The following is a 27,953-nucleotide window of genomic DNA, read 5'->3' as shown; positions in this document are numbered from 1 at the left end:
TAACAAGGCTAATTTATCAGGTCCTAGAAGATTACTCGCTGAAATACAGTAATTTGGGCAATATAACGTATGACCCAGCTGACCCAGAAGACGAATCCTTCTTGCCAGACCATGACGAGCACATGGCAGTACTTGAGGATACAGACAGACGCCTTGCATCACTTTTCGCTCAGGGCCTGGACGAGTGCCATAACTTGGAACATTTCTTCAAGGTACAAAAATCACGCTCTAAGGAAAAAGTCCTTATATTTTCAGCTACTTGAGACTAACCTGATTGACAACTTTGCAGTTTTTCCAAATAATTGGAGATCTATTCCATCGACCAATCATTAAAAATGAATTGAAACCCAAGCTTCCGAGATTACTTGATTACATGCACGCTAATTTGGATGCTGTGAAAGAAATATTTGACGAAGAAATGGCGGTAAGGCTGACAAGAAAAAAATTATAATGCCGAATGAACGTAAACAGGTGGATTTTTTTTTCTAAATAAATGTTCTCTATTTTTTGAGTTCAGAAGATAACAAAGGGACCCGAAAGACCTATGGTAGACCCGTATCTCCCTCCAGTTGCTGGTATGCTTTGGTGGTGCCACAAACTCCGCAGAAGGATTCAAGCTCCCATGGAAGAATTCATTATGTTTGAAGATCCGTAAGTGTTGTTCTCTGGAAGACATTCCTGTTAATAATGAAAATTGGAATCTTTCTTAACCTCCCTTCCACTTTCTTGAATACCAAAACCAATAAACAAAGGACTGTTTTATTTATGTAGCATAATAGAATCAGAATATGCATTGTACGTGAAACAAAAGACGAACGAAATGTTGGGCTACCTGAACGTCGTGGAAGACAAGCAGTTCAAGGCATGGTGTGCCACCGTGCCAACTATCTGTAAGACCCATCTTGCCAAAAACTTGATATATAGGGACCCACCCTTCGTAAGGAATAACTTCAGCCCAGAGGTCAGTTACATTTTGACGTGAAACACGTTAACTAGAAGAGTTTTGATTATGATTTTAACTTTAATTGATTTACAGTTATCGATGCTATTGCGTGAAATACGCTACATGAAATATTTGGATAAGCAAGGCATTCCGCAAGACGGTCTTGATCTATACGCAAGGAATGAGAAGTTACAGGTGATATACGCAATTACTTGTGGTTCAAAGTATAAAAATCTGTTGATACTCAAGATTATTTAATAATTTTATCTATCTTTTTCAGTATGATATGAACCGCTTGAACCGCGCTATCGCGTGGTACAATGCCATTCGCGAAGGCAGCCATGAGACAGAGGTGGCACTCATTGAGAAGGAAATCTCTGCCATTGATCAACTTTTGGGACGTGGCGTTGAGGAACTCACTTGGAATGATGATTGTAAGAGGAAGTTAATAATTTAAATAACGATTTTTTAAAATAATTTGACGAATATGATAAAGTTCATAATTTAATGATACAGTTACCGATTGGATGGCGGAAGTGTACACAGCGATTAACACACTGCAAGAACGTGTACTGACGGCGCAGAACAATGTGAAGCGAGGGCTAGCGAACATCGAGTCTTGGGGCAATATCCCTCTGCATAACCGCAAGACGAATCCTGACAAACTGGAGCTATTGGCAGTTAATGAACGTCACCGCAGATTTTTAAACAGGTGCACTTTTTGCACTTATAATAATATGCACTTTTTGTTTGTTAACAAGTTACACATAGATCGGGACAATAATTATACGTTACAAGTAAAATAAAACCACATACATCCTATAATTTTAATAAATTCTTTACGTTTATAGGCGAAATAAAATTCTCGAAAGTCACAAGGAGTTCCAAGACATCTTGGCGGACAACTACAGACTGTTTTTCAATATAAAAGATGCGGAGGAGGTATCCACTTAATATAATTATATTTTTTTTTCCCGAACACCTTAAATCACGCTAGATGCATATCAGAGTTTCTTTTTAGGATATAATTGAAGAAGAGACCTTAGAGGAAGTCGACGAAGCCACGTTGGATGAAGAAGAGAAAGCAGCAAGAGCCAGGAAGTTACAAGAGATTGAAGATCGACGCGAAGCGGCACGTTTGGCAAAGGAGGAAAGAGAACGAGAGAAGGCTGAGAGGGATCGAATTACATTTGAAAGACGGGAGGCGCGTCGCATGAAGCGAGAACTCAAAGCTGCTGAGAAATTGGACCGCGATGCTCGACGAGAATTAGGTACAAGTATTTATAGTAGTCCACGTTTTAGAACCTCTTGAATTTAAGAGGATCCTTGCACTAATCAGTTATTGCTATTACGTAGGAGAGGAAGTAGAATCTCCAGCAGAAGAAGAAGAAGAAATAACCGATCCGGAAGAATTGGCTGATATCGAAGCTGAAAGAATTGAAATGGAAGAGGCGGCCTTCAGGGCAGAACGTTGGCCAGCCTACGTGAAATATGTTGACGCACTTGTAAGTAGTCACTTTATAGTGTGAACTACAAATGTTTAGAAAAATATTTATATGCAATATAATTTTGTGCGTAGGTTTCGAAACAAATAATGAAAGCAGTGCAGGTCAGTTTGGATCTGTTTGAGGTACAGACTAATTTGGAAACGGGACCGCGAACTGCTTTTATGGAAGTCATTGCGGAGCTTAGGGACCCAGGTAATTTTCCTTTTAGATTCGAACGTTCTTACTTAGTTAATAGTAGAAATGACGAGATATATTAGTGTTTTTTTCCACTCTCACGGTAAAATTGTTGAAAGCATTGAATTTGATAATTTTGATATCGGAGGTATTGTGGTTCAAATAAGCGGTATCTACGTGAAATTTATTATATCCTTTTCGTCTTGTATTTGTTACAAGTTAGGTCTATCAAGATGTAGGTATTATCTACTAAGCTAAGAAATGTTACGTTTCTTAGTTCGTTTGGATGCTCTTTCCAGATATATTTTTCACCCCTTCACTTGACACTGTCCAGTTAGAAGAGGATGGTCTCTACTACACTCTCATGGAAATGATGAAAGATATGTTTCTACAGACTACATTATTCCCGAGGATAGATCCGGTTGTCGTCCCTATAGCTTCCTATGAAGGTACATAATATATTTAATATGGTAGACAAATAAATCACATTTTTAAGGTTTTTAAACTTAAGTATCTATATCAAATTGTTTGTCACCACTATAGATGATTTGATTGCGGAAGATGCTATGATTGATCTTTACCATGAAATATTGAAGAGAATTGAAAATAGTATCAATGATATAGCTTCATATTCTTCGGTAAGTAATTTTTAAAGTACGTTAAGTTTTCGTTGATTTTGTTAATAACGTTTAGTAAGTAAATAACGTTTTTTATAGAAATATGAAAAATACACGCCTTTGTGGACAGAAGACAGACAGGAAGTTTTACAGGCTTTCTTAAAGTACGGCCGGTCTATTACTCCTGAAGAGTTTGATAAGTATAGGTATGAGAACCAGTGTGATCCCCCGGAGGTTAAGCCTACTCTCGAACAGTATCAGGCAGAGGTACCTATCTACTATTGGATTATTTTGTATCACCATTCCATTAAAGTTGTCTCAAAAGGGCTTCAGCGTGTTGGCTTGAGCTCCACGTTCACCTCCCAAAAATCCGGGACTCTGTAGTCCCGAGGTCTGGAAGAGACATACAATTGTAATAATATTGCATTGGAAAATAATGTCACGAGGTATTGTAGTAAAAAGGAACACATTAATATAATAGATAGCAGTACCCCGTTGTATCATATGTAGCATTTTTTATTCGTAATTTATTTTTCTTAAGGAATCATTGCTATGGTAATTTTCAGATTGACAAATACAACTCTATGTATGATGAGGTGGCGGCCCTGCCTTCCGAATATCTTTGCAACGGCTGGTTACGGCTGGACCTCAAGCGGTTGAACCAAGCCATCATGAATATCATATGCAAATGGAGTAATCTCTATAAAGAGAATTTGAAAGAGCACGTGCTTAAGAGGTGAGATTTTCGTATACTTCTTAGGTAGTTATTAGGTTTTGATTGCGACAACTTTGGCTAAAAACTTTCATGTTTTGTATTCCTTCGAAAAACTGCTTTCTAGGTTTTGTGTGATTATAAAAGTCTCTTCGAAAAGTCGGTAGACATGAATAACAATGAATGGGATTTTGGACATCGGTCGGTTTAAAAGAAATCTTTAACTCTTCATAGATTAAAATTTTACCTACATACATAATATATTGTTGCTTTAGCCTGGACGATCTGGAGACGTTTATCGCGTACGCTTCAAAGGAGTTATCAGTGGAACTAGGTGAAGATGACTACGATGGTCTTCTGAAAGTGATGGGAGTTCTGAACGAGGTTCGCGCTAAAATGGACGCGGATACCGACCATATGTTCGAACCACTGCGCGATATCATGGACGTTCTCAAGGAGTATGGCGTTGACTTCCCTGAAGAGACGTACGAACAGGTATCACTTGAACCTTATATTTGGTAAATAAACATAGCTAAATGGGTTAAAATATTATCAAAAAGAAGGAGGCTTCAAAGTGTCAGCTAACAAAAACACAAGTTGATTTTAATATATGTTTACAATTTCAATGCTTTCGGAACACCAGGGTGAGACGGAGCATAAGTACTCTGTGCATACATTGGTAAGGAAAAGTACTCAAGATCAAAACACTTTTACTTATAGAAAACTTGTTTTACGCTTTCTGCACTTTTGACTATGACTTGACTGATCGTGCTAAGCACAGACACTGGCAGGGAGTTCAAAGATTCTCTCGATTAGAAAGATATGACTAGTCAAAACAACACCTTGATCTTCGCACCTCACCCTATAAAACTTCTCTTTTTAACCATTCTCCACATAATTTTTGATTTACAGTATCACATACAATATCATCTTCATCTTACAGTACATCTTCCTGCCCTGTTCCGAAGTCATTTGATCTATAAAATCAATAAACAAAACCATTTATCCATTCAGCTGGACGTACTGCCGGAGAAATGGCGCAACTTGGTGAAGCAAGCCACGGTGATGAAGAACACGGTAGCGCCCCTACAGGCAGCTCAGGCGGCACTCATTGCCAAGCGAGTGGCCCTCATCAACCTCAGGCTCAATATGTACAGGGAACAGTTCAAGAATAAGGAGGTATGGTATACTACTATACTATGTAGTGATTTGCTTGAAATATGGTTAAAATTATAGGTCTTATAGGTCTTAAAATACAATTACGTTTCTTCATAAATATCTCGCCTCATATTTAGCATGCAAATTTAATATGAAAGGGCTTAATTCTCAATTATTTATATCAATCAAAAACGGTAACAAATGAAATGGTTGCATTCATAATAAAAACAAATGAGCACATTTTTAAACCGTTAAAATTGAATACACAGTAACTATCACAACAGGTGCTAGCGACTGACAAACCAACCGACCGTGTAAACAAGACAGTTACCATGGTAACAACAATAGCTTTTCATGTTTATGGGACCCTAGTAAATTCGCTCGAAATCCTGACGCTTTCCGAATCGGTTACGTCACCTTCGACGTCATCTATCGCTTGACTACGAATTGCCGTAGCCCGTAGCGGCGTAGCAACGTGTTAAAATGGCGCCGGATTTCAATTTCGTTTCATGAACTTTTCCGAAGTTTTTAACATACCTACTTTTTATCATTAAAACTACCATGGATGAACGGGTTTAGAAATTTTTTATAACGTTTCAGAAATAAATAAAACTTGATATGATGAATAAATGTAACTTTTTAGGTCGTTTTAAAGTTTTTATCGTATGCATCAGAAATAAACGCAACATAATTTTATCTCCATCCCTTTTGCTCATATTCCGAGGCGTTCTATTGTCCCTTTCTAACGACTTTCCCCCTACCCCACATGAAAAGGAAATATTCCACCCTCACTCGCACGTTTTCCATACCTTGACAATGTGGTTGCGATGAATCTTCTATTAGCTTATGCAGTCCTAGTATTTTGTTCAGAAAAACTGAAGAATCTCGCAACTATTACGTCATGGTTGAGCTGATGACGTCATTTGCTGTATGTTTGTGTTTAAATGCCATCTATGAGCTATTGTAGAAACATTTTGTGGACTCGAATATTTACTACGGAAAAGCTAGTAGAAAGCTCTGTTTCGTTCTACTACCCTTGTACCTAAGGCCGAAGGACGTTCAGCTACGAGTATCCAAGGGCAACGACGTAGCTGCTACGGTGCTACGAAGTTTATGCTACATCATACATGGCGTAGTCGCATGTCATCTGAAATTTGTTTTTTAATATTTTTGAAATACGCTACGATTGATTTGGTTTTACTTCAAAACTACATACAGACTGAAAAAAAATGAAATATATTATTTCTAAAAATAACATGAAAATTTAATGCGAGGGATACCATCATTAAGTACTGTCGAGGTCCATACATAAATTGCAGACAGATCTGTTACCACCCTCTATACAGGTTGCCATAGGTCTTACTATATGAAACAAGTATGTCGGTATCGATTAGCTACCAAGCACTTGAAACCAATCACTCCATCTCGCTCGTTTGACGTTTTGCATTTATTGATTAGCCTGTGAACGTGAAGGGGTGAGGGGCAGAAAGTGTCTATGTGTGTGTGCTGAACACGAGTTTCCACGTTTACTTATACCGCTTACATTTTATGGTAGCCTAGTACTTTTGATCCGAGCGGTAAAAGACTTCGGCCTTTAGCGCCCCCACGCTGAAGGCCACGTGTTTAAGGCGAAATACAAAAAACCTTAAAGATTCCATTTAAATATTAGGTTGCGATTCTTCAACTTATAAACCATAATCTTATTGACTTTTTTATTAAAAAATAAATACTATTACATATGTATTTTTAATAATACTTATACATTTTCATTTGGCTGGCCTCTTGAATTATTAAGGAAGATATAACAAATGTACTCATTAGTTACAGCAACGATAAAAATATGAAAGGTTTTACGATTAGTTACAGCAACGATTTTACTTTGATTACGATTAGATGTTCCTCGAGGCATGCAAAGAGCCGTACAGGAGCATCGACAAGATTCACCACGAGCTGTTGGGCTTCGAAGAAATACTCGATGGCTTGAAGAAGTCATGCGGACTGTTCGACATACAGCCGCCTGATGAGAAGAACCTGAAACAGTGTAGACGAGAACTTAAGCTTATCAAGGTAACAAGCGGTTAATTTTTAAAGTTATATAAAATTCTGTAAAAGTTTCCGTTGACAAATAAACGTAGAATAGGAGAAAGCAGGGTTCCGCTTCTAGGGTTCCGTAGTCAACTAGGATTTTCTATAGTTTCGACAGCTATAATCGGGAAACTAGGAACCCTATACTGAGCGCGGCCTGATATGCTCTTGGCCGGTTTTTTCTCCGTACGCGAAAGTGTTATAAGGTCCAGATCTCACGAGAGCGATATTTATTTGATAAGATATTTAAAAGAAACTGATGACGTTTGAACTTAACAGCAATTATGGGATTACTACTACCTGGTGATGGGCACTATAGAATTCTGGAAGAAGTCCCCATGGAAGAAGATAGACGCTGATGGTATGGACCAGGAATGTAAGCGGTTCACCAAAGATCTACGACAGCTTGACAAGGATATGCGAGCATGGTGAGTGAGAAATAAATCTCTTTCTTGTTGATTTGACACTTACGCGAATATAAAAATAAAACTACTTTTACGAAATATAACTCTTTTTTTTTACTGGAACTGCAGTTATAAATACTGTGTTTATTTTATAATAGGGAGCCATACGGCGTAATAGAATCAACAATAAAGAATTTGATGACATCGTTGAGAGCCGTCACCGATCTGCAGAATCCAGCTATCAAAGATAGGCACTGGCTAGAACTGATGATGGCTACTAAGGTAAAATAATTGAAGCATGTAGTATGAAAAGCATGTTGTACCATTTCTGTAAATAAGCATTTCAAATTATTCGTTGTATTTTTTATTTAGAAAGCAGTTCATTCGCACGTCATGACCATCAAAACTAAGCACTTCCATAATCCATCATCTACTAGTAAGACCAGTAAAAGTTTAGATGACATTTTAAACGAATTCAAATCATTAGAAGAATTCGATGTAGATGTAGATAATCACAGTGCCAATGGAAGCAAAGAAGAATATCACCAATATCTGCAAATCCAAGACTTCAGAAGACCAAAGTTGCAAGAAGGGAACAAAATAAGTGCATACAGATTTAAAAGATCTTATACAATGAATGAAATCAAGCAGATGGGTTTCGAACTCAAGCTCGACAGAAATTTATCACATCAGAAGATTACGCATCACCCTATAATATTATCAGAATTTATTTTGTAGATAAATGTACAAACTTAATCTTAGTGTTTAGCATTAGATTCACCTAAGTAAGTACTTTATTCATGTATCAAATTATTCATAGCACTTCTAACTAGAGTCATCACAACATTTCTTCTCTTGTAGTAATTTTCACAGCTTTTACAGTCAAAACGATCTCATTAATTAGTTGCTATATTCTAAATACATACTTCAGGTTAAGTTCTCCCTTGATGACGAGACAACACTGGCAGACTTGCTTGCACTTAATCTCCATAAGTACGAAGAAGAAGTAAAAACTATTGTGGACAAATCAGTCAAAGAAGCCGCTATGGAGAAGACCCTTAAGTATGTAAAATAAACATATAGTGAAGTATTAATATTTGTTCCAATTTAGGACTTTACCTAACCAATTACTTTGTTTATAGGGAGTTGGAAGCTACTTGGGCGGTCATGGAATTCGATTACGCGAAACACGATAGAACAGGTATCAAAGTACCAAAGGCTAGTGAGGAACTGGTTGAAACACTTGAGGATAACCAGGTGCTTTTGGCTAACTTCTTATTATTTGCGTTATTATTCGCTAAACTACATGGTTACTGTTTTTATACATCCTTACTAGATAGAAAAGTGATTCCAAAGGTTTTGCAATTTGAAAAACTAATTTTCGTGTTGGGTGCCCTGTGATAAAATGTTTGTTTTTAAAAATATTTGTATATTTTGTCTGATACAAATTGCAGTAGTTGACTAAAAAGTATCTTTATCATTATAGAACCAAGTACAAAATATGATGTCATCCAAGTTTGTCGGATTCTTTGAAATGGAGGTAACAGAATGGCAGAAGAAACTTGGCACTGCTGACGCGGTAATAGCGCTATGGTTTGAAGTGCAACGTAAATGGCAATACTTGGAGAGTATTTTTGTCGGCTCAGATGATATCCGCTCTCAATTACCTGAGGACTCAAGGAGGTTTGATACTATTGACAAAGACTTTAAGGTATGGTAAATCTCCCACATATGTTTTAAGCATGATTGCTGTTATCTTACCTGTTATATTTGATTGGTTTCGGTGTAGGAAATGTTAAAAGATATAGGAACAACCCCCAATGTCATAGAAGCCACCAACAAGCCTGGTCTGCAAGAGAGCCTGGAGGTGCTGATGGAAGGACTGAACTTGTGCGAGAAGGCCCTCAACAATTATCTGGAGACAAAGCGTTTGGCATACCCTCGCTTTTATTTCGTGTCCTCTGCTGATTTACTTGGTAAAAATAAAGAATTATATTTTTCACTTCCACTAGTTTCTTGTCTCTCATATTAATAAGAGACAAAATCCCAATCTAATCACTTTTATACAGATATTCTATCAAACGGCAATAACCCGCCAGCGGTGTGTCGTCACTTGACGAAGTTGTACGATAACTTGGCGAAGCTCGTGTTTCCCAACGAAACTAGTAAACAAGCATTCGAGATGATTTCAAAGGAGAACGAAGAACACGTGCCATTCAAAGCACCCTGCTGTGATTGTTCTGGAAAGGTCCGAACTAAGTGAAAATCTTATTATCCTTTATTGCACACACATATATTTAATATGCACACAGTACAGAGAAGATATGTACAAAGTCGAGGATTCTATAACAGCAAACCTTAGAGCGATAGAGAGATGCGATAAAGTAGTTAAGACAAATAACAATAAACTAATCATTAGCCAAAAATATATATAAATATCAATATTCACCATTAGCCAAACGAGAACAACCAGATATAATATGTCTGATAGACTCACCCGGATGGTGACATGCATGTAAAGCGAGGGGGAATTGTGGAATCTGAGGGAGTACAACTCTCAGATTCCATAAACCTGAGATCACTCTCCGCAAACGATACATATAAATACTTGGGTATGGCGGAGGGGTTAGGCATCAATGTGGCTGTCATGAAACAGTCATTGCGGGAGCGTTTCTTTGGCCGCCTGAATAAGGTCCTAAAAAGTTCCTTATCAGGCGGCAACAAGGTTCGCGCCTATAATGGTTGGGTCATGCCAGTCCTGATGTACTCCTTCGGCATACTCAAATGGACTCAAACTGAATTGGATGCCTTGGATAGGAGAGTCCGCACACTGCTGACCGCAGAACGAATGCATCACCCACGATCGTCGGTGATGAGACTGTACATCCCACGGAAATGTGGAGGCCGAGGCTTTTTAAATGCAAAGACGCTCCACAACCGTGAGGTGTGCAGTCTCAGAGAATATCTTCTCAAAAGCGACGTGGGTATGCATCGTGATATGGTAGCAGTGGACAAAGGACTCACCCCGCTATCGTTGGCAAATGAGAACTGGCGCAGACCTGTGGTACTAACTACCCATAATCGCAAGGAAGTATGGCAGAGCAAACAGCTACACGGACGCTTCTTCGGGGCTCTTCATGGCCCCGATGTAGACTTCAATGCGTCCGTATCTTGGCTACGCTTCGGTGACTTGTTTGGAGAAACCGAAGGGTTTGTATGTGCAATTATGGACGAAGTTATCCTTACGAATAACTACCGGAGATATATCGTGAAAGACGGGACGGTTGACATATGTCGGGCATGTCACCATCCGGGTGAGTCTATCAGACATATTATATCTGGTTGTTCTCGTTTGGCTAATGGTGAATATTTGCACAGACATAACCAAGTGGCCAAGATTATCCACCAGCAGCTTGCTCTGCAATACAACCTTGTAGACCTTGAGGTACCGTACTACAGGTATGCGCCCGACCCAGTTCTCGAAAAGGACCATATCACATTGTACTGGGATCGATCTATCATCACTGACAGGACTATTGTAGCCAATAAGCCTGATATTGTGGTGATAGATCGATTAGCGCGCCGCGCGATGATAGTCGATGTCGCCGTTCCGCATGACGAGAACCTTGTGAAAGCTGAGAAAGAGAAACAAATAAAGTATCTCGACTTAGCGCACGAGGTTGTCGCCATGTGGAGTGTCGACACGGCTGTTGTTGTGCCGATTGTCGTTACGGCCAATGGTTTAATAGCCAAGAGCCTCGACGAACACCTCAGGAGGCTCTCGTTGGGCGGCTGGATCAAGGGACTGATTCAGAAGGCAGTACTCCTTGATACGGCACGTATTGTGAGGAGGTTTCTGTCTCTGGGACCCTAACCGCCGGTACCTTGGACCCTGTGCCCGATATCGGTGGCAACCTATTTTTTATATTTTTAAATGTTTTTTATTTTTATATTTAATATTTAAAAATGTAAATTATATGTTAGAAAATAACTAATCAAACATCTTCCACTTAAGTGCTTAGGTAATAATGCATCATTTACGTATTGCATCGCGCGGTGATACATGGACAGATTTTGATATATAGGTATTTTTGTAGGTACTTATATGCAATTATTTTAATTTAATTTACCATACCAACTTTTACACAACTGTGAGTTGATTGACAAAGTGCGCGGTTAGACAGTAGAGAATATTAAACAATAAACTTTAAGTAATCTTATTACAGGTAGAAACGTGGCTGAACCGTGTGACCGATTGCATGCGATTCACTCTGCGTGATATTTTTGAGCACGCTGTTAAGTCGTATGAAGACAAGCCAAGAGATGAATGGGTTTTCGATTGGCCCGCGCAACCAGCTCTTGTTGGTACCCAGATCTGGTGGACCACTGAGACTAACCAGGCTTTTGAGAAACTTGAAGAAGGTAGGCTTTATTTGGACGAGGAACGATATTGTGTTCGCCCTTATACGCCTTTGGGCCCGACCATTTTTTTTAAATAGCAAAAATCGTTAGATGTCTCAAAGAACCCCAAACGCCTCATTAGTTCACTCGTATCTGATTGTTTTTGTCATGCTCATCGTCCGAATTGGACCTCAAAGAAGGCGCCCGATCTACCTGCAATATGGCATTTCCTTACTCCGCAGCCACACCGAATGTCCCCCTTTAATTACACTGGTCAACAAATTATAATTTTTTTTTTGGTGCAAAGGTGAAATATACAATTTCTTGTAGGATATTAGATACGTAATCGAAGTCCAGAACATAAAGTTGCACTAGCACGCAGGGATTTAGAGATATACCCCTCCTAAAGTACCAAAAACGCGTTTTTTTATGAAATTTGATGTCATTTTTTGGGGACAGCAGAATTTTATAGGAATTTCTAACTAAAGCATCATATAGTACTACTTTCCCCGCATTAACCCCATTTTAATTTATATTTTTGCGAGTTTTATTTCCCGATATATACCATTTTATAACTAAAGTGGAGTTTTTTCATACTAACAGGCCAAATGAAATATAGGGAAGATCGAACTATCGTAGCTGTATACATATTTCATGAAAATTTAAACTCTTAACGTTGGAAATAAAAATGAATTTCAATCGGGAAGAGTGGTACTATATAATGCTATAGATAGAAACAAAAAAAACTATTTTGCTGTACTTCAAAAAAATCGTCAAATATCGTTAAAATCGCGTTTTTGGTACTTTAGGAGGGGTATATCTCTAAATCCCTACGTGCTAGTGCAACTCTATGTTCTGGACTTCGATTACGTATCTAATATCCTACAAGAAATTGTATATTTCACCTTTGCACCAAAAATGCTGTTGACCTGTGTTATCGATAGAGTAGTTAGAAATCCGTCAATCAGTATAAAATCTTACGAACAGACAATAAAATAACCTTTCAGGTTACGAGAATGCATTGAAAGATTATCAGAAGAAACAGATCGCCCAATTGAACGCATTGATTGTTTTGCTACTGGGGGACCTGACTGTCGGAGACCGGCAGAAGATCATGACAATCTGTACCATTGATGTACACTCTCGAGATGTGGTCGCCAAGCTTATCGTCGCTAAGGTGGAGTCGTCTAATGCTTTCCAGTGGCAGAGTCAGTTGAGGTATCAAAGATAATTTTATACTATAGATAGTTCAACTCAAATTTGCGCGCGGCCCTATGTGTGCGTCGGCTTATAAATATACAACTTTCATTCGTGTGACAGTGACGTCGTCCGAGCATGACGTGTTCTTATCGCTTTTTGTTATGGGTACAGTCGCTTACGAAAATACTAGTTATTCACGGAGAAATTATTAAGGAGTCAGGTAAAGCGTTTCAAAAAATGAAACAACATTCAAAGCTTCTTATTAAATTAAATATAATTTTCTCATACGTCTTTTCAAATTGACTTTGACATTATCTAAGAAATAAATAAGGTGAAATATCTAAAAGATGAATTAAATACTTCTTACATATTTTCTAGCTCGGGGTACGCGCACAATAAATAAAAGTGTGGACTAAGAATATAAAAAGAGGTATAATCTAGTATAATAATGTAAACAAAATGTGTGGGGAATTTAAAAAAATTATATTGCTTTGCATAATGTCGACCAAAATAAGACGAAAATAATGAAACTCATAAATGAACGTTTAAGTCAAATTGATGAAGGGATGTGGGGTAATACTTGTCGACATAATTATATAAAAGAAAAACGAAGATTACTATAGACATTTTGACATGGAGTCAGAATTTATAATTCACCTTGGAGAGTAGCGAATCCGAAAATTCATCATTTGATTTTTCAAGTAGCGATTCATAATCATTATAAATAAATAAACATTAAATTACGTAATAACTGTTTTTCTTTAAACACCCGTATACAACCCCTAAATAACTGTATTGTACCCGACTGTACCTCTTGTCACGCACACAAAGTCACTGTATATGTACAAGGGTTACCCACACATAGGGCCGCGCGCACGACTGAGTTGAACTTACTATAACGTTTTGTATCTCAAGAAGGATTTTGTTAGTTCGTTATAATTAAAACAAGAAGAAAATAATTTGATTTGTCAGCACATGTAGATGAGTGCTCTAAATTATCTAGGTCTCAAGCCGCTATGAATGAGAATGCGCATACACACATTTTTTGCAGGCATCGTTGGGATCTTGGTGTGGCTAATTGCTTCGCGAATATTTGTGACGCACAGTTTCTGTATGATTACGAGTATCTTGGAAACACGCCTCGGCTTGTAATCACGCCTTTGACTGATCGCTGTTATATCACTCTTACTCAGGTATATAGACTCACCATCTTTGATTATGTAGGTGCCATCTGTGTAGGTAAAAGATTTGCTTTTAATTGAATAATTCAAATACATAGGTATTCACAAGCCTTAGTTAAATAAATGCACACAAATAATAATTCAGATTGCACTGAAGAAATAAGAACTTCTGGTAGAAAGCATTTCTAATTTCGTCAGAGGTTACAAAGACCGGCTAAACGCTTCAGGAATATGACGCATTCTTTAATGTGATCTTCACAGAGTTTACATTTAGTGATGGGAGGAGCTCCAGCAGGTCCTGCCGGTACTGGCAAAACTGAGACCACCAAGGATTTGGGAAGAGCTCTGGGCATCATGGTCTATGTGTTTAACTGTTCTGAGCAAATGGACTACAAGTCTTGCGGCAATATCTACAAAGGTCTTTATTTTAAATATCGCTTTCGTATGTCTTCTGCGTCTACTACATTTCTGTTTATGTATCTTATAATTTAAGGTCTATGTCAGACCGGCGCATGGGGGTGTTTTGACGAGTTCAACAGGATCTCGGTAGAGGTGTTATCCGTAGTGTCTGTGCAAGTAAAAAGTGTACTCGATGCCATTAAAGCCAAGAAGAAGAAGTTCGATTTCATGGGCGAATACATTACTCTTATACCAACCGTTGGAATGTTTATTACAATGAATCCTGGATATGCTGGAAGGACTGAGTTACCTGAGAATTTGAAAGCATTGTTCAGGTAAGTTACAAAATACTTTAAATTGGAATGTTTACTATCTAATTAAATCTTTCCCGAATTTTAACTACTACTAACTTATCACATTAATTGCACATTAGGCCCTGTGCTATGGTGGTGCCGGATTTCGAATTGATTTGCGAAATTATGTTGGTGGCTGAAGGCTTCCAGGAAGCTCGTCTACTGGCGCGCAAGTTCATCACCCTGTATACGCTATGTCGTGAGCTATGCTCCAAACAAGATCATTACGATTGGGGTCTTAGAGCTATCAAATCTGTGCTGGTGGTAGCTGGTTCTTTGAAGGTACAAACATGTCGAATGAAATACATAAATTATCAGTCAGATGTTCATAAAAAAAAAAATATACACTTTACATTTTCTAGACTTTTCTCTAAAATCGGTTTTCGATAAAAAAAAAAAATTCTCTATCTGTCATACAGAGAGGTGATCGTTTAAGACCTGAAGACCAGGTGCTGATGAGAGCGTTGAGAGATTTTAATATCCCTAAAATCGTGACTGACGACATGCCAGTCTTTATGGGATTGATCGGTGACTTGTTCCCGGCACTGGATGTACCCAGAAAGCGTGACATGGACTTTGAAAAGAATTTAATTGATGGAGCTTTGTCTATGAAACTTCAACCCGAGCCTGGTTTTATTTTGAAGGTATTTAAGAAACATTCGATTCATTAATTTACAGGACAAAAATCTTGGTACCCAGCCTGTTGCCTGTGTGTGTAAATGTTACGTTTTTTTCTAGATGGTGCAATTAGTGGAATTGTTTGCAGTGAGACATTCTGTCTTCATCGTCGGGTTTGCAGGGACTGGCAAGTCTATGGTGTGGCAATGTCTCAATCGTACTTACTTCATGTTAAAACAAAAACCATTTTACAACGACCTTGACCCTAAGGCCGTGACTAATGATGAACTGTTCGGTATCATTAACCCAGCCACTCGAGAATGGAAGGATGGTTTATTCTCGACCATAATGCGAGACATGGCTAACATGCCTGGCGATGGACCAAAGTGGATCGTGCTTGATGGAGATATTGATCCTATGTGGATTGAAAGCTTGAATACACTGATGGACGATAACAAAGTAAGAAGCATCCTAGACAGCGCTGTTTTAAGTGCTAACTGCAAAGTTATTTACTTTTATATTTGATACACAGGTGCTGACGTTAGCCAGCAACGAGCGAATCGCATTGACGAAATCAATGCGGTTGCTGTTCGAGATTTCCAACTTGAGGACTGCCACTCCAGCTACTGTGTCACGGGCTGGTATTCTTTACATTAATCCTCAGGACTTGGGATGGAATCCGTAAGTGGTTTTTTGATAAAATTGGATACAATTTAAATGCCTGTAAAAGTACTTAGGTGTAATATAGGTTTCAAAATAGATATACGTGCATAACAATTATGGTATGTATTGTATTTACTATGTTCTTTTTGCCTACCAAAATGGATTATAAGTACTCACCAATTCTTGTTTCCCTTTAACATTAACAACGAAAATTACGTCAAACAGGTTCGTAGCTTCATGGATAGATACAACTAGAGATGATGATTCAGAGAAAGCGATGTTGACCGTGATGTTCGACAAATACATACCGTCATTGTTAGAGTCCTGTAAGAAGTACAAGAGGATAACACCACTTACAGAGCTACAACAGATACAACTCACCTGCTATTTGCTTGAGTGCTTCTTAAACAAGACTTTGTTACCAAGTGACTGTCCTAAAGACTGGTAAGATCACACAAATGAATTTTGTTAATAATAGAGTAAAGAATTATCGCATGTGTTTCTGATAATTTGAAATATATTTGAAGGTATGAAACCTACTTCGTGTTCGCCGTGGTTTGGGGCTTTGGTTCCGCTCTTTTCCAAGATCAGCTGGTCGACTGGCGTAACGAATTCAGCAAGTGGTTCTGCAATGAATTCAAACAGATCAAGTTCCCGTCTACTGGCAACGTATTCAGTTTCTTCATAGATCCTGAAACTAAGAAGTTTTTGCCTTGGTCCGAAAGGGTTGAAACCTTCATGTTGGATCCCGACATCCCACTCCAGGTGCATGCCTAAATTGATTCTTAGATTTAGGTCAGACTATATTCAGCAGCCATAACAATTTACTCTATATATTTCTAGTCATGCCTGGTGTCGACATCGGAGACAACTCGCACCAGGTTCTTTATGGATTTGTTGATATCAAAGACGAAGCCAGTGATGTTGGTAGGCAGTGCTGGCAGCGGTAAGACTGTGAGCGTAGCCGCCAAACTGAACTCCTTACCTGACTCGTATGCCATTACTAATGTACCACTCAACTTCTACACTACATCAGGTGAGTTAACGAAGCTATCGAAGTTTTTCCATTTTTATTTAATTTAACTGTAAACCGCGATCGAGATGTTGATCATGTATATACCCAATGAGCCAAAAAAAATATGACTAATTACAGAAATGATTCAGAGAGTGTTAGAAAAACCTTTGGAGAAGAAATCGGGCCGTAACTTTGGTCCACCGGGCAGCAAGTTCATGATTTACTTCGTAGACGATATGAATATGCCAGAAGTCGACACGTATGGCACTGTGCAACCTCACACGCTTATCCGACAATTCATGGATTATAAACATTGGTAAGAGAAATAGCAGCTAGGATCAATATTAAGCAATGATATACTAATAAATTCCAGCTCTTCCAAACGAACTATTTCCTAAACGAAACAGTTTGTGCTCAGCTGCATCTGGGTAGACTGGAAGCTGACCCCAACCCAGATGATGATGTGAATCGTTTTTTTGTGTTGATCAGTTGTTTCTTAATAAGAATGATATTTCAGGTACGATAGACAGAAGCTGACACTGAAAGACATATCGAACTGCATGTTCGTAGCCTGCATGAACCCGACCGCTGGCTCGTTCACTATCGACTCCCGGCTACAGAGACATTTCTGCACCTTCGCCGTCAGGTAAAACAACATTTTACATTAAAATCTTAATATTGAGTCTTTTTAGGCCACAACTCTTTAAGTTTCAAACTTGATAATATCACTAATATTAGTAAGTTCTCCTTCAACATAAATTCTAAGGATAGTGTAAATGAACACAATTCAAATATCTATTTGAAGCGATATCAGTGATTTTGTTAACATATTCTGTGGTTACCAGTTTCCCTGGTTTGGACGCGTGCCACCACATCTACAAGAGCATCTTGGGACAGCACTTGTCCAACTCGGCGAACAAGTTCGTGCCTCAGGTGTATCGGTACACTGAGGTGCTGGTCGGCGTAGCTCTAGCGCTGCATAATAAGCTCTCTAGCACCTTCCTACCAACTGCCATCAAGTTCCACTACATATTCAACTTGAGAGATCTGTCTAACATATTCCAGGTATAAAGATTCTTGTCTTTTTGTTCTTGTACTTGTAGAATAGCAATATGATAAAGTGAGTTGTGCTTTTTGCTTAAGTTCCTATGTTTTGGGTTGATATCTCTGCTTGTTCTGCTTCCTGTCCTTTTTCAGTAGGTATCTTATCAAACTCGAAATGTATATTTATAAATCTTCTTAGGGAATGTTGTTCACAACTGGAGACGCAATAAAGACGCCTTCAGAGCTCATTAGACTGTGGATGCATGAAGCGACACGCGTGTACTCCGACAAACTAGTCGACTCAGCTGATAATGATACGTTTGGCAAACTTATTATAGAAATGATTAAAAAACAGTGTGAGGTAAGTCAGTCTTACGGTTAACTTGCTTAAATAATAATTCGTATGTGGATCCTCACTTCAGTATTTGTACAGGATTACGATGAAAATGTGATATTGGAGAAGCCTCTGATTTACTGTCACTTTGCGGAGGGCATAGGTGACCCCAAATACTTCCCGATCAGGGAATGGAATCAGATCAAGAAGCTTTTAGATGAATCTCTGTCGGCCTATAACGATCTCGTGGCAACTATGAACCTGGTGCTGTTTGAAGACGCCATGTTCCATATTTGCAGGTAGTATCAACGAACCACCTTTTCACTCAGTTTGCCGAGCTAGTAAAATCTACCATTCATTATCTTATACTAAACTTCTCATGAAGGATCAACCGAATCCTGGAGGCTCCGCGTGGTAACGCCCTCTTGGTTGGTGTAGGCGGTTCAGGCAAGCAGTCACTGTCCCGTCTCTCGGCTTTTATATCTTCGCTGGAAGTGTTCCAGATACAACTACGCAAGGGATATGGCATCAACGATCTAAAAGTCGATTTGGGTATGTAAGGAGAATAACAAGTTCATACAATGCCAGATGGTCCGTATTGCTTTCTTATACCTCTCATTATTCCTACCAATTTATTATGGGTGTTCTTATTGGTCACAGCTGCTCTAAATATGAAAGCTGGCTTGAAGGCTATCGGCAACATGTTCCTTATGACCGACGCACAAGTCTCGGAGGAACGATTTTTGGTGCTCATCAATGACTTGTTGGCTTCTGGAGAAATACCGGAATTGTTTGCTGATGAAGAGGTTGAGAACATCATCAATGGAGTTAGAGGAGAGGTATGGTTCTAAAATCTTACCAGAGCTACTTAGAATGAACTTTGAATTGAGATATTTACGGTGAGTTGCACCATTTAACTAACCGAACCGAGATTCAGTTGTCAAATCGCCAATTTGACGAATGGGAGGCAAGTACGCGGTTGGTTATGATTTGGTTATCGTTTTAGTGAAATTATGCAACTGGGTCTTGGTACACAGAGCAAACCAATAAGTTTTTCTTTAACCAATATACAAATTATTATTACAGACTAAAGCAACTGGTGTGCCAGATACACGAGAGAACTGTTGGAGTTTCTTCATCAACCGCGTCCGGACTATGCTCAAGGTCAGTCAGATGGTGGTTTAAACGAATTATATGAATTTAACCGTATTTCAAAGATATCTCCTTCTCGAAGTTGGTATTTTGAGATTATCTCCATATAAATTATGACAAATTTCGAACTCTAATCGAAAATCAATTTATAGATAGACTAGAATCAGAAGCTAGTCATTATCAGAAACTGATCAGTTCATACTGTTAAGTTATTTGGTGTTCAGGTGGTGCTATGTTTCTCTCCCGTGGGTGCAACACTGCGTATCCGAGCGCGCAAGTTCCCCTCCTTGGTGAACTGCACATCCATCGACTGGTTCCACGCCTGGCCGCATGAAGCCCTGCGCTCTGTATCTAAGCGTTTCATTGCTGAAGTCGAATGTCTACCGGTAAGCTTGCTAACTTATTAATCTGCTGTTTCTAAATAATTCTAAGATCCTTCTGCTTTCCAAAAGTTTGTAGGAGCTGCCTCACTTTTTTTCTTTATTTACAGGAGCACTTAGTAGATCCAGTATCACTGTTCATGTCGCACGTACATCAAAGTGTGAACACTATGTCTGAGGTTTACTTCCACAATGAAAAGCGATACAATTATACCACTCCAAAGACTTTCCTCGAACAAATTGCTCTGTACAGCAAACTGCTTAATGAAAAAACTAAAAATTTGAAGATGATGATTATACGGCTGGAAAATGGATTGGAGAAACTGGCTTCTTGTGCTGGGGATGTCGCTGTACTGAAGGTAAATGGAATACTCGAATGACTCTTGTTGTGACACCAAACTATTCAAATGTGATGGTACTAAAAAAAGAGTTTTTTCACATAGGTGACTCTAGCTGAGCAAGAAATTATTCTAAAAGAGAAAAACAAAGCAGCTGAAGCTCTCATTGAAGTCGTTGGCGCTGAAAGTGAAAAAGTGTCCAAAGAAAAGGCTTTCGGTAATTTACCTATCTCTATACGTCGCTCTGTGCCTACACAAAATAATATATTTAATTAACTCTTGTTAATTACTTACATTTTTCCTAACCATAATTCAAAACCCCTACAGCCGCGGAAGAGGAGAAAAAAGTAAAAGTCATAGAGGAAGACGTGACAATCAAAGCTAAAATTTGCGCGGATGACTTGGCTAAAGCCGAGCCTGCGTTGATAGCCGCTCAGGAAGCGTTGAATACGCTGAATAAGAACAATCTGACTGAGCTGAAGTCTTTCGGTTCACCGCCTGATGCTGTAGTCAATGTGTGCGCGGCTGTGCTCGTACTATTCGCTAAGAAGGGCAAGCTGCCCAAGGATAGGTCTTGGAAGGGTTGCAAGGTTTGTCATCCAAAAAATATTTCCAACTATATACATATTTGTCGATTAGGAATTTTCTATGTCGTTAGTAGTAGTTCCTAGATATCGTAATGTTATGGGTTGGTAATCTCGAATCGAGTGATTTTCTTATGGATTACTTATTCAGTATTTTATTTCAGTTGATGATGGCAAAAGTGGATCAATTTTTGAATGATTTGGTGTACTATGACAAAGAAAATATTCATCCCGACGTCGTTAAGGTAAATTGATGTAGCCGTTTTGTCTTTACTTACAAATAAGCTGTGGTATGGATATCCAAGGTAGCCATAGTAGGGTTGCCAACCGTACCACTACTATGATGATGACACTACTTATGATATCATATGAATTCCACGTGGTGACTGGGTTAGCATTCTTACTGTGACCGTGCAACATGCCGAATTATTATAAGTTATGTATTTGGGATCATTGTACCAATAGAGAAGAATGCAGCACTAGAATTCCCAGACATAATGAGCACTTATTCCCAGGCAGTGCAACCTTACATCAAGAATCCGGAGTTCAACGCTGAGTTCATAATGTCGAAGTCGGCGGCCGCTGCCGGTCTATGCGCTTGGGTCATCAACATCGTGAAGTTCTACGAGGTGTATGTCGTCGTCGAGCCCAAGCGCCGAGCACTCAACGCTGCTAATGCTGAGCTGCAAGCCGCCAGGGACAAGCTGGCCTTCCTCACTGATCAGATTTCCGTAATTATCCATACTTTTGGTAGCGTTAACAAAAGTTCTGGGTTCATTAAGCTTTTAAAGGACTTTAAATTGAAGTGTTTTTTTTATATCTGTTATTTAAAGGAATTGGTCTTGTATTATATCGTTCAAAACGGTATCAACAATATATTTTCAGTAAATAATGTCTATCATATTTTTAAAGACGTAAGAATCTGGCTATGTCTGACAGGAACTTGAAGCGAAATTGGAAGAATTGCTAAAAGCCTTCCAAGAGGCAGTGAATGAGAAGATGAAGTGTCAAGCTGAAGCCGACGCCACTAACGCTACTATTGACTTAGCGAACAGATTGGTTAATGGTCTCGCCTCTGAGAAGATCAGGTCTGTATAACAGCTTACGACACTGAATGGTAATACAAGTACATAGTTTGGATAAATGGTTCTTAATCGTTAATAGGTATTTAGCACCTTCTTTTAAAGAAAATGATAGAAACCAAAATGCGTGATAAACAATTTCTCTCGGCATATCGACAAGGGGTCCATAAAATTAAACTACCAAAAAAAAAATACTAATTTCAAATACATACAATACATATGTAACAAAGTGTGTGCTAAGTATGAACGTAGATGGATGAAGAGAAAGACCTACGAAAAGATGGATGGATTGCCTGAAAGATGACATGAATAGGAAGGAAGTGAGTATCAGTATGAGGAGTGACAGGGGAAAATGGAAGAGGGAGACCCCAAATAAAATTGGGAACAGGGCAGGAGGAAGAAGAAGAAGACATATAGGTAAAAGGGCATCTGATTACTCTTTATTGTATGTTTAGATGGTCAGCGACGGTGGTGGACCTCAAGGAATCGGGCGTAATGTTGCCGGGCGATGTGTTGTTGGTCACGGCGTTCATCTCGTACGTGGGCTGTTTCATGCGCCGCTATCGCATGCTGCTCATCAACGAAGACTGGATACCTACGCTCGCTAAAACCAATGTACGTACTTTTGGTGTTACTGTACTTTTACCTGAGTTATATTGAGAAAATAGTCCTAAAATGATGAATAGGCAATTTAATTAGAGTTTGTGATCACAGAAGATCATTGCATGACCCTTTTTCTATATCATTATACAGCCTAAAATCGAAATGACGGAAGGATTGGATCCACTGTCGATGTTAACGGATGACGCACAAGTGGCCGCGTGGAACAACGAGGGCTTACCCACTGATACCATGAGTACGGAGAACGCTACGATACTCACCAACTCGGCACGGTGGCCGCTCATGATCGATCCTCAGTTGTAAGTGGAATAATTTTTAAACTTTAACTACATACTTAAAAGACCAGTATCACACTTAAAGTGCTCGCCGCGTCGCTCCCGTAGCTGCCATTCCGGTGTGCCTCGGGCCTAAGGGTACCTATATCCAACCCTTGATGCAACTGACAGATTAAAATGGTAATATCCGTTTTGTCCCTTCATGTTATCTCTTGGTTGTTTTTAAAGAGGATACTTTCAGTTTACCTTCAGTATTGGTTAGGTGTCAAAATAACACAAAATGAAAAGGTTGAACATCGATAACAACTACTGAAGGGTTGAAGACAAAAACGGAAAGATCTCACTTCACTAAAGACCGAGTTTATTTAAGTAACTTGTGAGGATGATAGATTATAGATACCATTTTTCTACAGACAGGGAATAAAATGGATAAAACAGAAATACGGGGACCATTTAGTGGTGATCCGGCTGACACAACGCAGCTACATGGACCGCATCGAGCGCAGTGTCAGTAATGGAGATATTGTAATGCTGGAGAACATTGGAGAAACGGTGGATGCTGTGCTTGAGCCTCTGCTCGGTAGAGTACTCATACGCAAGGGAAAAGTTCTCAAGGTGATACTCAAGAACTCTTCAATACTTCTCTAACATTATCTGGATTTAAAACTTGAGCTAATATATCCTTGGACAGAAGTTAACTTTCTACTGGTCCATCTAAACATAAAATCTTACTTTTCCAGATAGGAGACAGGGAGATAGATTACCACCCGAACTTCAGATTCCTGCTTCAAACCAAGCTTGCTAATCCTCATTATCAGCCTGAAATGCAAGCTCAGTGTACTCTTATCAACTTTACTGTCACCAAAGATGGGTGAGTGTATTTATAATGAATTACCAATATATATATATAAAGTTACTTAACGTAATAATCAGAAAAAAAGAAAATTGAATCTCTATACGGAGGAAGTAGCACATTTTGACATCAACATGTTGGGAATATTATTTGCAATGGCGCGTCATATTACTCCTACGTTCTCCCATTTAATTTTAAATCTTGTCACACACAGTCTAGAAGAGCAGCTTCTTGGCGAAGTCGTAAAAGCTGAACGCCCAGATTTAGAAAGCTTGCGTTCAGGCCTCACGAAACAACAGAACGACTTCAAGATCACTCTCAAGACTTTAGAAGACGATTTACTGAAACGTTTGTCATCTGCTGGGCCCGATATACTGAGTGACTCGGCGCTGGTAATCAATTTAGAGACCACCAAGAAAACTGCTGCAGATATTGAGATAAAGGTCGAGGAGGGTAAAATAACTGCTGTCAAAATTGACGAAGCTAGAGAAAGATACCGGTGAGTAAGAAGTGATGATGATAATAATGCCCTACTAGCCGATATCAGTCACGGCTATCAGTACCTGGATAAAATATAGCCTATGTTACTCGTACAATAGTGGGATTTGAAAGAATTTTGCGACGCCGGTCAGCTTCAGAGCGTACAAACAAACAAAAAAAAATCCTCTTTATTATATTAGTATAGATTAAGCACGAGTTATTACAGATAAATGTATGTCTTACCAGGCGTGCCGCAGCCCGAGCTTCCTTACTATACTTCATCTTGAATGACTTGTACAAAATAAATCCGATGTACCAGTTCTCGCTGAAAGCTTACAGCGTGGTATTCAAAGACGCGCTAGCCAAGGCAGACCCCGCTGATGAGTTAGAAGCTCGCGTCATGAACTTGCTCGACAGCATCACTTTTGCAGTGTTCGTTTACACCAGCCGAGGGCTCTTTGAAAGGGACAAGTTGGTTTTCTTGTTCCTTATAACGCTACAGGTAAGTAAATCATCCATCTAGCTTTTTCCCAAAACTTTGAATTCCCAGAATTTTGGTTTTTGACTACACGTAACGACGATCAAAGACGTATGTTGTAACAAATATACCTGATCAAATTGTGTCAAACTGATAATGAGTGTAAGCCAAAGTGCATTCTTGTGAGTATTCGCTTTTTAACTGATAAAAATGATAGTTCAATTAAGAAAAATCGCTTTCCTTTTTGGACAGGTTCTTCAATCAGAAGGCAAAGTGGATCCAAGGGAATTGGACTTCTTGCTCAAGTTTGCAGTAGCACCAGAAAATTCGCCATACAACTGGCTCACCAATATCAGCTGGGGAGGAATCATTGCGCTCTCCAAGATGGACGCCTTCGAGAATCTCGACAAAGATATCGAAGGTGCAGCCAAAAGGTAATGTTTTTTTTTACAGATCCTGATATGCTTCTGAATCTGATGGGTATGCTTTATCATATCAAGTAATTGAGACAAAATCTATTATTTGTCTAACAGGTGGCAAAAATATACGGAGGGCGAAGCGCCAGAGAGAGACAAATTGCCAGGTGAATGGAAGAATAAGTCATCGTTGCAACGGCTTTGTATAATGCGGGCGTTGCGTGCTGACAGAATGTCGTATGCTTCAAGGTACCATCGCTCTTCTTTACGGCCAAAGAAGATATTTAGTTATTGAATTGGGAGTAAACTTGATTATTTTTAATTATTCTAGTGCATTTTGTGAAGAAAACCTCGGTACAAAATATGTTGAGGCCCGAACTCCGGCGTTAGACAAGTCTTACCAAGAAAGCAATTCCACCACGGCCATGTTCTTTATTCTGTCGCCTGGAGTCGATCCATTGAAGGTAACGATTGGTGTAGCGTATTTTGTTAGGATTTATTAAACACGTGCATTTTTTTAAATATTTCAATGTTCTTGATTTTTAGGATCTGGAGAAATTAGGTCGTGGCATTGGCTTTGCCCCTGATAAGAAGAATTTCCATATTGTATCTCTGGGACAAGGTCAAGAGGTAGTGGCTGAAGAAGCTATGAATATCGCCTCGGCTAACGGCCACTGGGTTATCTTGCAAAACATACATTTGGTCGCCAAATGGCTTGCAGCACTTGAGAAGAAAATGGAAGAATGCTTTGAAAATCCTAAACCCGAATATAGGTAAATTTTATCGTAAATTCCGTTTACAGGTAAATTATCATTTTTCAAATTTATTAATAAATTGGTTTAAAAAAGGTTGTATCTAAGCGCTGAACCGGCTGGTGATCCCGCTTACCACATTATACCCCAAGGAATCTTGGAGTCCGCTATCAAAATCACTAATGAGCCGCCTATCGGCATGTGGGCGAACTTGCACAAAGTAAGTTTATTTCAGTAAAAACTTGGATTCGTTCAGTTAAAACTGTGCATGTGATGAAAATTTCATTTAATATTAATTCCAGTCGCTGGACTGCTTCAGTCAGGAGACGCTCGAGATGTGCAGCAAGGAAGCGGAGTTCAAATCTATTTTGTTTGCCCTGTGCTATTTCCACGCTGTCGTCGCTGAGAGACGCAAATTCGGTCCACAAGGATGGAACAGGTATTCAACTGTAAATGCAGAGAATTGCTAAAATTGTTTATTGATTTAAGCTCAAAATTATTGCGAACTGCTAATCTAATATTGCTTCTATGCACCTTGAAACTAAATTCTATAAAACCAAGATAAACAATCCTTCTAGGGTGTATCCATTTAACTTCGGCGACCTGACAATTTGTGTGTACGTCTTGTACAACTACTTGGAGGCGAATCCTCGCGTGCCCTGGGAGGACTTGCGCTATCTCTTCGGAGAGATCATGTACGGCGGACATATCACCGACGACTGGGACAGGCGCCTCTGTCGCACCTTCCTGCTCGAGTATATGCAGGCCGAATTGGTCAGTAGAAAACTATTTATATATCTTTTTATGGATCCAATATGTTGAGGGTGTTAAAATTCGCATTTAAACTTGTGTATTCAGGACTGCAATGATATGTATAATAATATGTGGTAAATAATTGTCCAAGTGTTTGAAATAACGCTCATTAAATGTATTCTTAAATTAGGTAAAAGAACGTAGATACCATCTTTGTTTTTTTCCATTCCAGGTGGACGGTGAGTTAGTTCTAGCTCCAGGCTTTATATCACCGCCTAATTCAGATTACGTCGGCTACCACGCCTACATTGACGACTTCCTACCGGACGAAACACCGTATTTGTATGGATTACATCCCAATGCTGAAATAGGATACCTTACCACCGTATCCGAAAGACTTTTCAGGGTATGCCATAAAGCGTGTATTTGATAGGTTCGTGATTTAAATGCAAAAATGAAAATAATAAATTAATAAAACTTACATTTTTAAAGGTGGTGTTTGAAATGCAACCTAGAGATACCGGCGCGCAAGCTGGAGGCGGTGCCAGTAAAGACGAACAGGTATCATTACATATGCTCTTAAACATAGTGTTTTGAAGAAAATGCGTAATTTACAATTATTATATCTATTAAGGTGCGCGCGATGCTAGACGATATCCTGGACAGAGTACCAGAACCGTTCAATCTACAAGAACTGATGGGCAAAATTGAAGAGTTGACTCCATTCACAATTGTTGCCATTCAGGAGTGTGAACGTATGAACCGGCTCATGGGAGAGATTAGAAGGTCTTTGAAGGAGACGGAATTGGGTCTTAAGGTAGGACATAAACGTTTTAAATAATGCATTTGTTTTCGTCTCATCACTCATCTTATTTCCAATTGTTGCTTGCCATGTTGTCATTTTATTACCATGTTTTAGGACATTTTTTGGTTATTTCAGACTTTATAGTTCAGGTTTCCTCAAGATCTTTTCCTTCACC

General features: G+C 39.0%; 1 protein-coding gene across 1 annotated transcript in view; it reads left to right on the top strand.

The window, feature by feature from the left end:
* Nucleotides 1-27,953, top strand: part of LOC110378604 (dynein beta chain, ciliary) — a 33,827-nt gene that overhangs the window by 3,452 nt on the left and 2,422 nt on the right. Inside the window, exons 11-78 of the mRNA XM_049848680.2 lie at nucleotides 21-212; nucleotides 290-424; nucleotides 518-651; nucleotides 772-961; nucleotides 1,037-1,138; nucleotides 1,224-1,377; nucleotides 1,460-1,655; nucleotides 1,795-1,885; nucleotides 1,965-2,214; nucleotides 2,300-2,448; nucleotides 2,523-2,643; nucleotides 2,925-3,074; nucleotides 3,169-3,263; nucleotides 3,342-3,509; nucleotides 3,809-3,978; nucleotides 4,230-4,449; nucleotides 4,969-5,133; nucleotides 7,006-7,179; nucleotides 7,477-7,625; nucleotides 7,760-7,883; nucleotides 8,533-8,663; nucleotides 8,744-8,858; nucleotides 9,088-9,312; nucleotides 9,391-9,577; nucleotides 9,671-9,849; nucleotides 11,828-12,023; nucleotides 13,010-13,220; nucleotides 14,254-14,395; nucleotides 14,645-14,801; nucleotides 14,877-15,117; nucleotides 15,216-15,417; nucleotides 15,555-15,779; nucleotides 15,874-16,212; nucleotides 16,286-16,434; nucleotides 16,642-16,860; nucleotides 16,944-17,181; nucleotides 17,260-17,452; nucleotides 17,570-17,747; nucleotides 17,949-18,077; nucleotides 18,277-18,496; nucleotides 18,675-18,836; nucleotides 18,909-19,108; nucleotides 19,195-19,361; nucleotides 19,470-19,648; nucleotides 19,896-19,973; nucleotides 20,186-20,347; nucleotides 20,452-20,700; nucleotides 20,785-20,896; nucleotides 21,007-21,269; nucleotides 21,428-21,508; nucleotides 21,779-21,994; nucleotides 22,203-22,351; nucleotides 22,801-22,960; nucleotides 23,099-23,265; nucleotides 23,655-23,856; nucleotides 23,982-24,112; nucleotides 24,309-24,593; nucleotides 24,821-25,076; nucleotides 25,305-25,486; nucleotides 25,586-25,717; nucleotides 25,800-25,932; nucleotides 26,015-26,241; nucleotides 26,317-26,440; nucleotides 26,523-26,659; nucleotides 26,799-26,994; nucleotides 27,206-27,379; nucleotides 27,466-27,534; nucleotides 27,608-27,790. Of these exons, the coding sequence (XP_049704637.2) occupies nucleotides 21-212; nucleotides 290-424; nucleotides 518-651; nucleotides 772-961; nucleotides 1,037-1,138; nucleotides 1,224-1,377; nucleotides 1,460-1,655; nucleotides 1,795-1,885; nucleotides 1,965-2,214; nucleotides 2,300-2,448; nucleotides 2,523-2,643; nucleotides 2,925-3,074; nucleotides 3,169-3,263; nucleotides 3,342-3,509; nucleotides 3,809-3,978; nucleotides 4,230-4,449; nucleotides 4,969-5,133; nucleotides 7,006-7,179; nucleotides 7,477-7,625; nucleotides 7,760-7,883; nucleotides 8,533-8,663; nucleotides 8,744-8,858; nucleotides 9,088-9,312; nucleotides 9,391-9,577; nucleotides 9,671-9,849; nucleotides 11,828-12,023; nucleotides 13,010-13,220; nucleotides 14,254-14,395; nucleotides 14,645-14,801; nucleotides 14,877-15,117; nucleotides 15,216-15,417; nucleotides 15,555-15,779; nucleotides 15,874-16,212; nucleotides 16,286-16,434; nucleotides 16,642-16,860; nucleotides 16,944-17,181; nucleotides 17,260-17,452; nucleotides 17,570-17,747; nucleotides 17,949-18,077; nucleotides 18,277-18,496; nucleotides 18,675-18,836; nucleotides 18,909-19,108; nucleotides 19,195-19,361; nucleotides 19,470-19,648; nucleotides 19,896-19,973; nucleotides 20,186-20,347; nucleotides 20,452-20,700; nucleotides 20,785-20,896; nucleotides 21,007-21,269; nucleotides 21,428-21,508; nucleotides 21,779-21,994; nucleotides 22,203-22,351; nucleotides 22,801-22,960; nucleotides 23,099-23,265; nucleotides 23,655-23,856; nucleotides 23,982-24,112; nucleotides 24,309-24,593; nucleotides 24,821-25,076; nucleotides 25,305-25,486; nucleotides 25,586-25,717; nucleotides 25,800-25,932; nucleotides 26,015-26,241; nucleotides 26,317-26,440; nucleotides 26,523-26,659; nucleotides 26,799-26,994; nucleotides 27,206-27,379; nucleotides 27,466-27,534; nucleotides 27,608-27,790 (11,781 nt within the window). The remainder of the gene's footprint in view (nucleotides 1-20; nucleotides 213-289; nucleotides 425-517; nucleotides 652-771; nucleotides 962-1,036; nucleotides 1,139-1,223; nucleotides 1,378-1,459; nucleotides 1,656-1,794; nucleotides 1,886-1,964; nucleotides 2,215-2,299; nucleotides 2,449-2,522; nucleotides 2,644-2,924; nucleotides 3,075-3,168; nucleotides 3,264-3,341; nucleotides 3,510-3,808; nucleotides 3,979-4,229; nucleotides 4,450-4,968; nucleotides 5,134-7,005; nucleotides 7,180-7,476; nucleotides 7,626-7,759; nucleotides 7,884-8,532; nucleotides 8,664-8,743; nucleotides 8,859-9,087; nucleotides 9,313-9,390; nucleotides 9,578-9,670; nucleotides 9,850-11,827; nucleotides 12,024-13,009; nucleotides 13,221-14,253; nucleotides 14,396-14,644; nucleotides 14,802-14,876; nucleotides 15,118-15,215; nucleotides 15,418-15,554; nucleotides 15,780-15,873; nucleotides 16,213-16,285; nucleotides 16,435-16,641; nucleotides 16,861-16,943; nucleotides 17,182-17,259; nucleotides 17,453-17,569; nucleotides 17,748-17,948; nucleotides 18,078-18,276; nucleotides 18,497-18,674; nucleotides 18,837-18,908; nucleotides 19,109-19,194; nucleotides 19,362-19,469; nucleotides 19,649-19,895; nucleotides 19,974-20,185; nucleotides 20,348-20,451; nucleotides 20,701-20,784; nucleotides 20,897-21,006; nucleotides 21,270-21,427; nucleotides 21,509-21,778; nucleotides 21,995-22,202; nucleotides 22,352-22,800; nucleotides 22,961-23,098; nucleotides 23,266-23,654; nucleotides 23,857-23,981; nucleotides 24,113-24,308; nucleotides 24,594-24,820; nucleotides 25,077-25,304; nucleotides 25,487-25,585; nucleotides 25,718-25,799; nucleotides 25,933-26,014; nucleotides 26,242-26,316; nucleotides 26,441-26,522; nucleotides 26,660-26,798; nucleotides 26,995-27,205; nucleotides 27,380-27,465; nucleotides 27,535-27,607; nucleotides 27,791-27,953) is intronic.

Source organism: Helicoverpa armigera, chromosome 20 (genome assembly GCF_030705265.1).
Source record: "Helicoverpa armigera isolate CAAS_96S chromosome 20, ASM3070526v1, whole genome shotgun sequence".
NCBI lineage: Eukaryota > Metazoa > Arthropoda > Insecta > Lepidoptera > Noctuidae > Helicoverpa > Helicoverpa armigera.
Note: the sequence above shows the minus strand (reverse complement) of the source record. Positions and strands in the feature narration are given on the sequence as shown.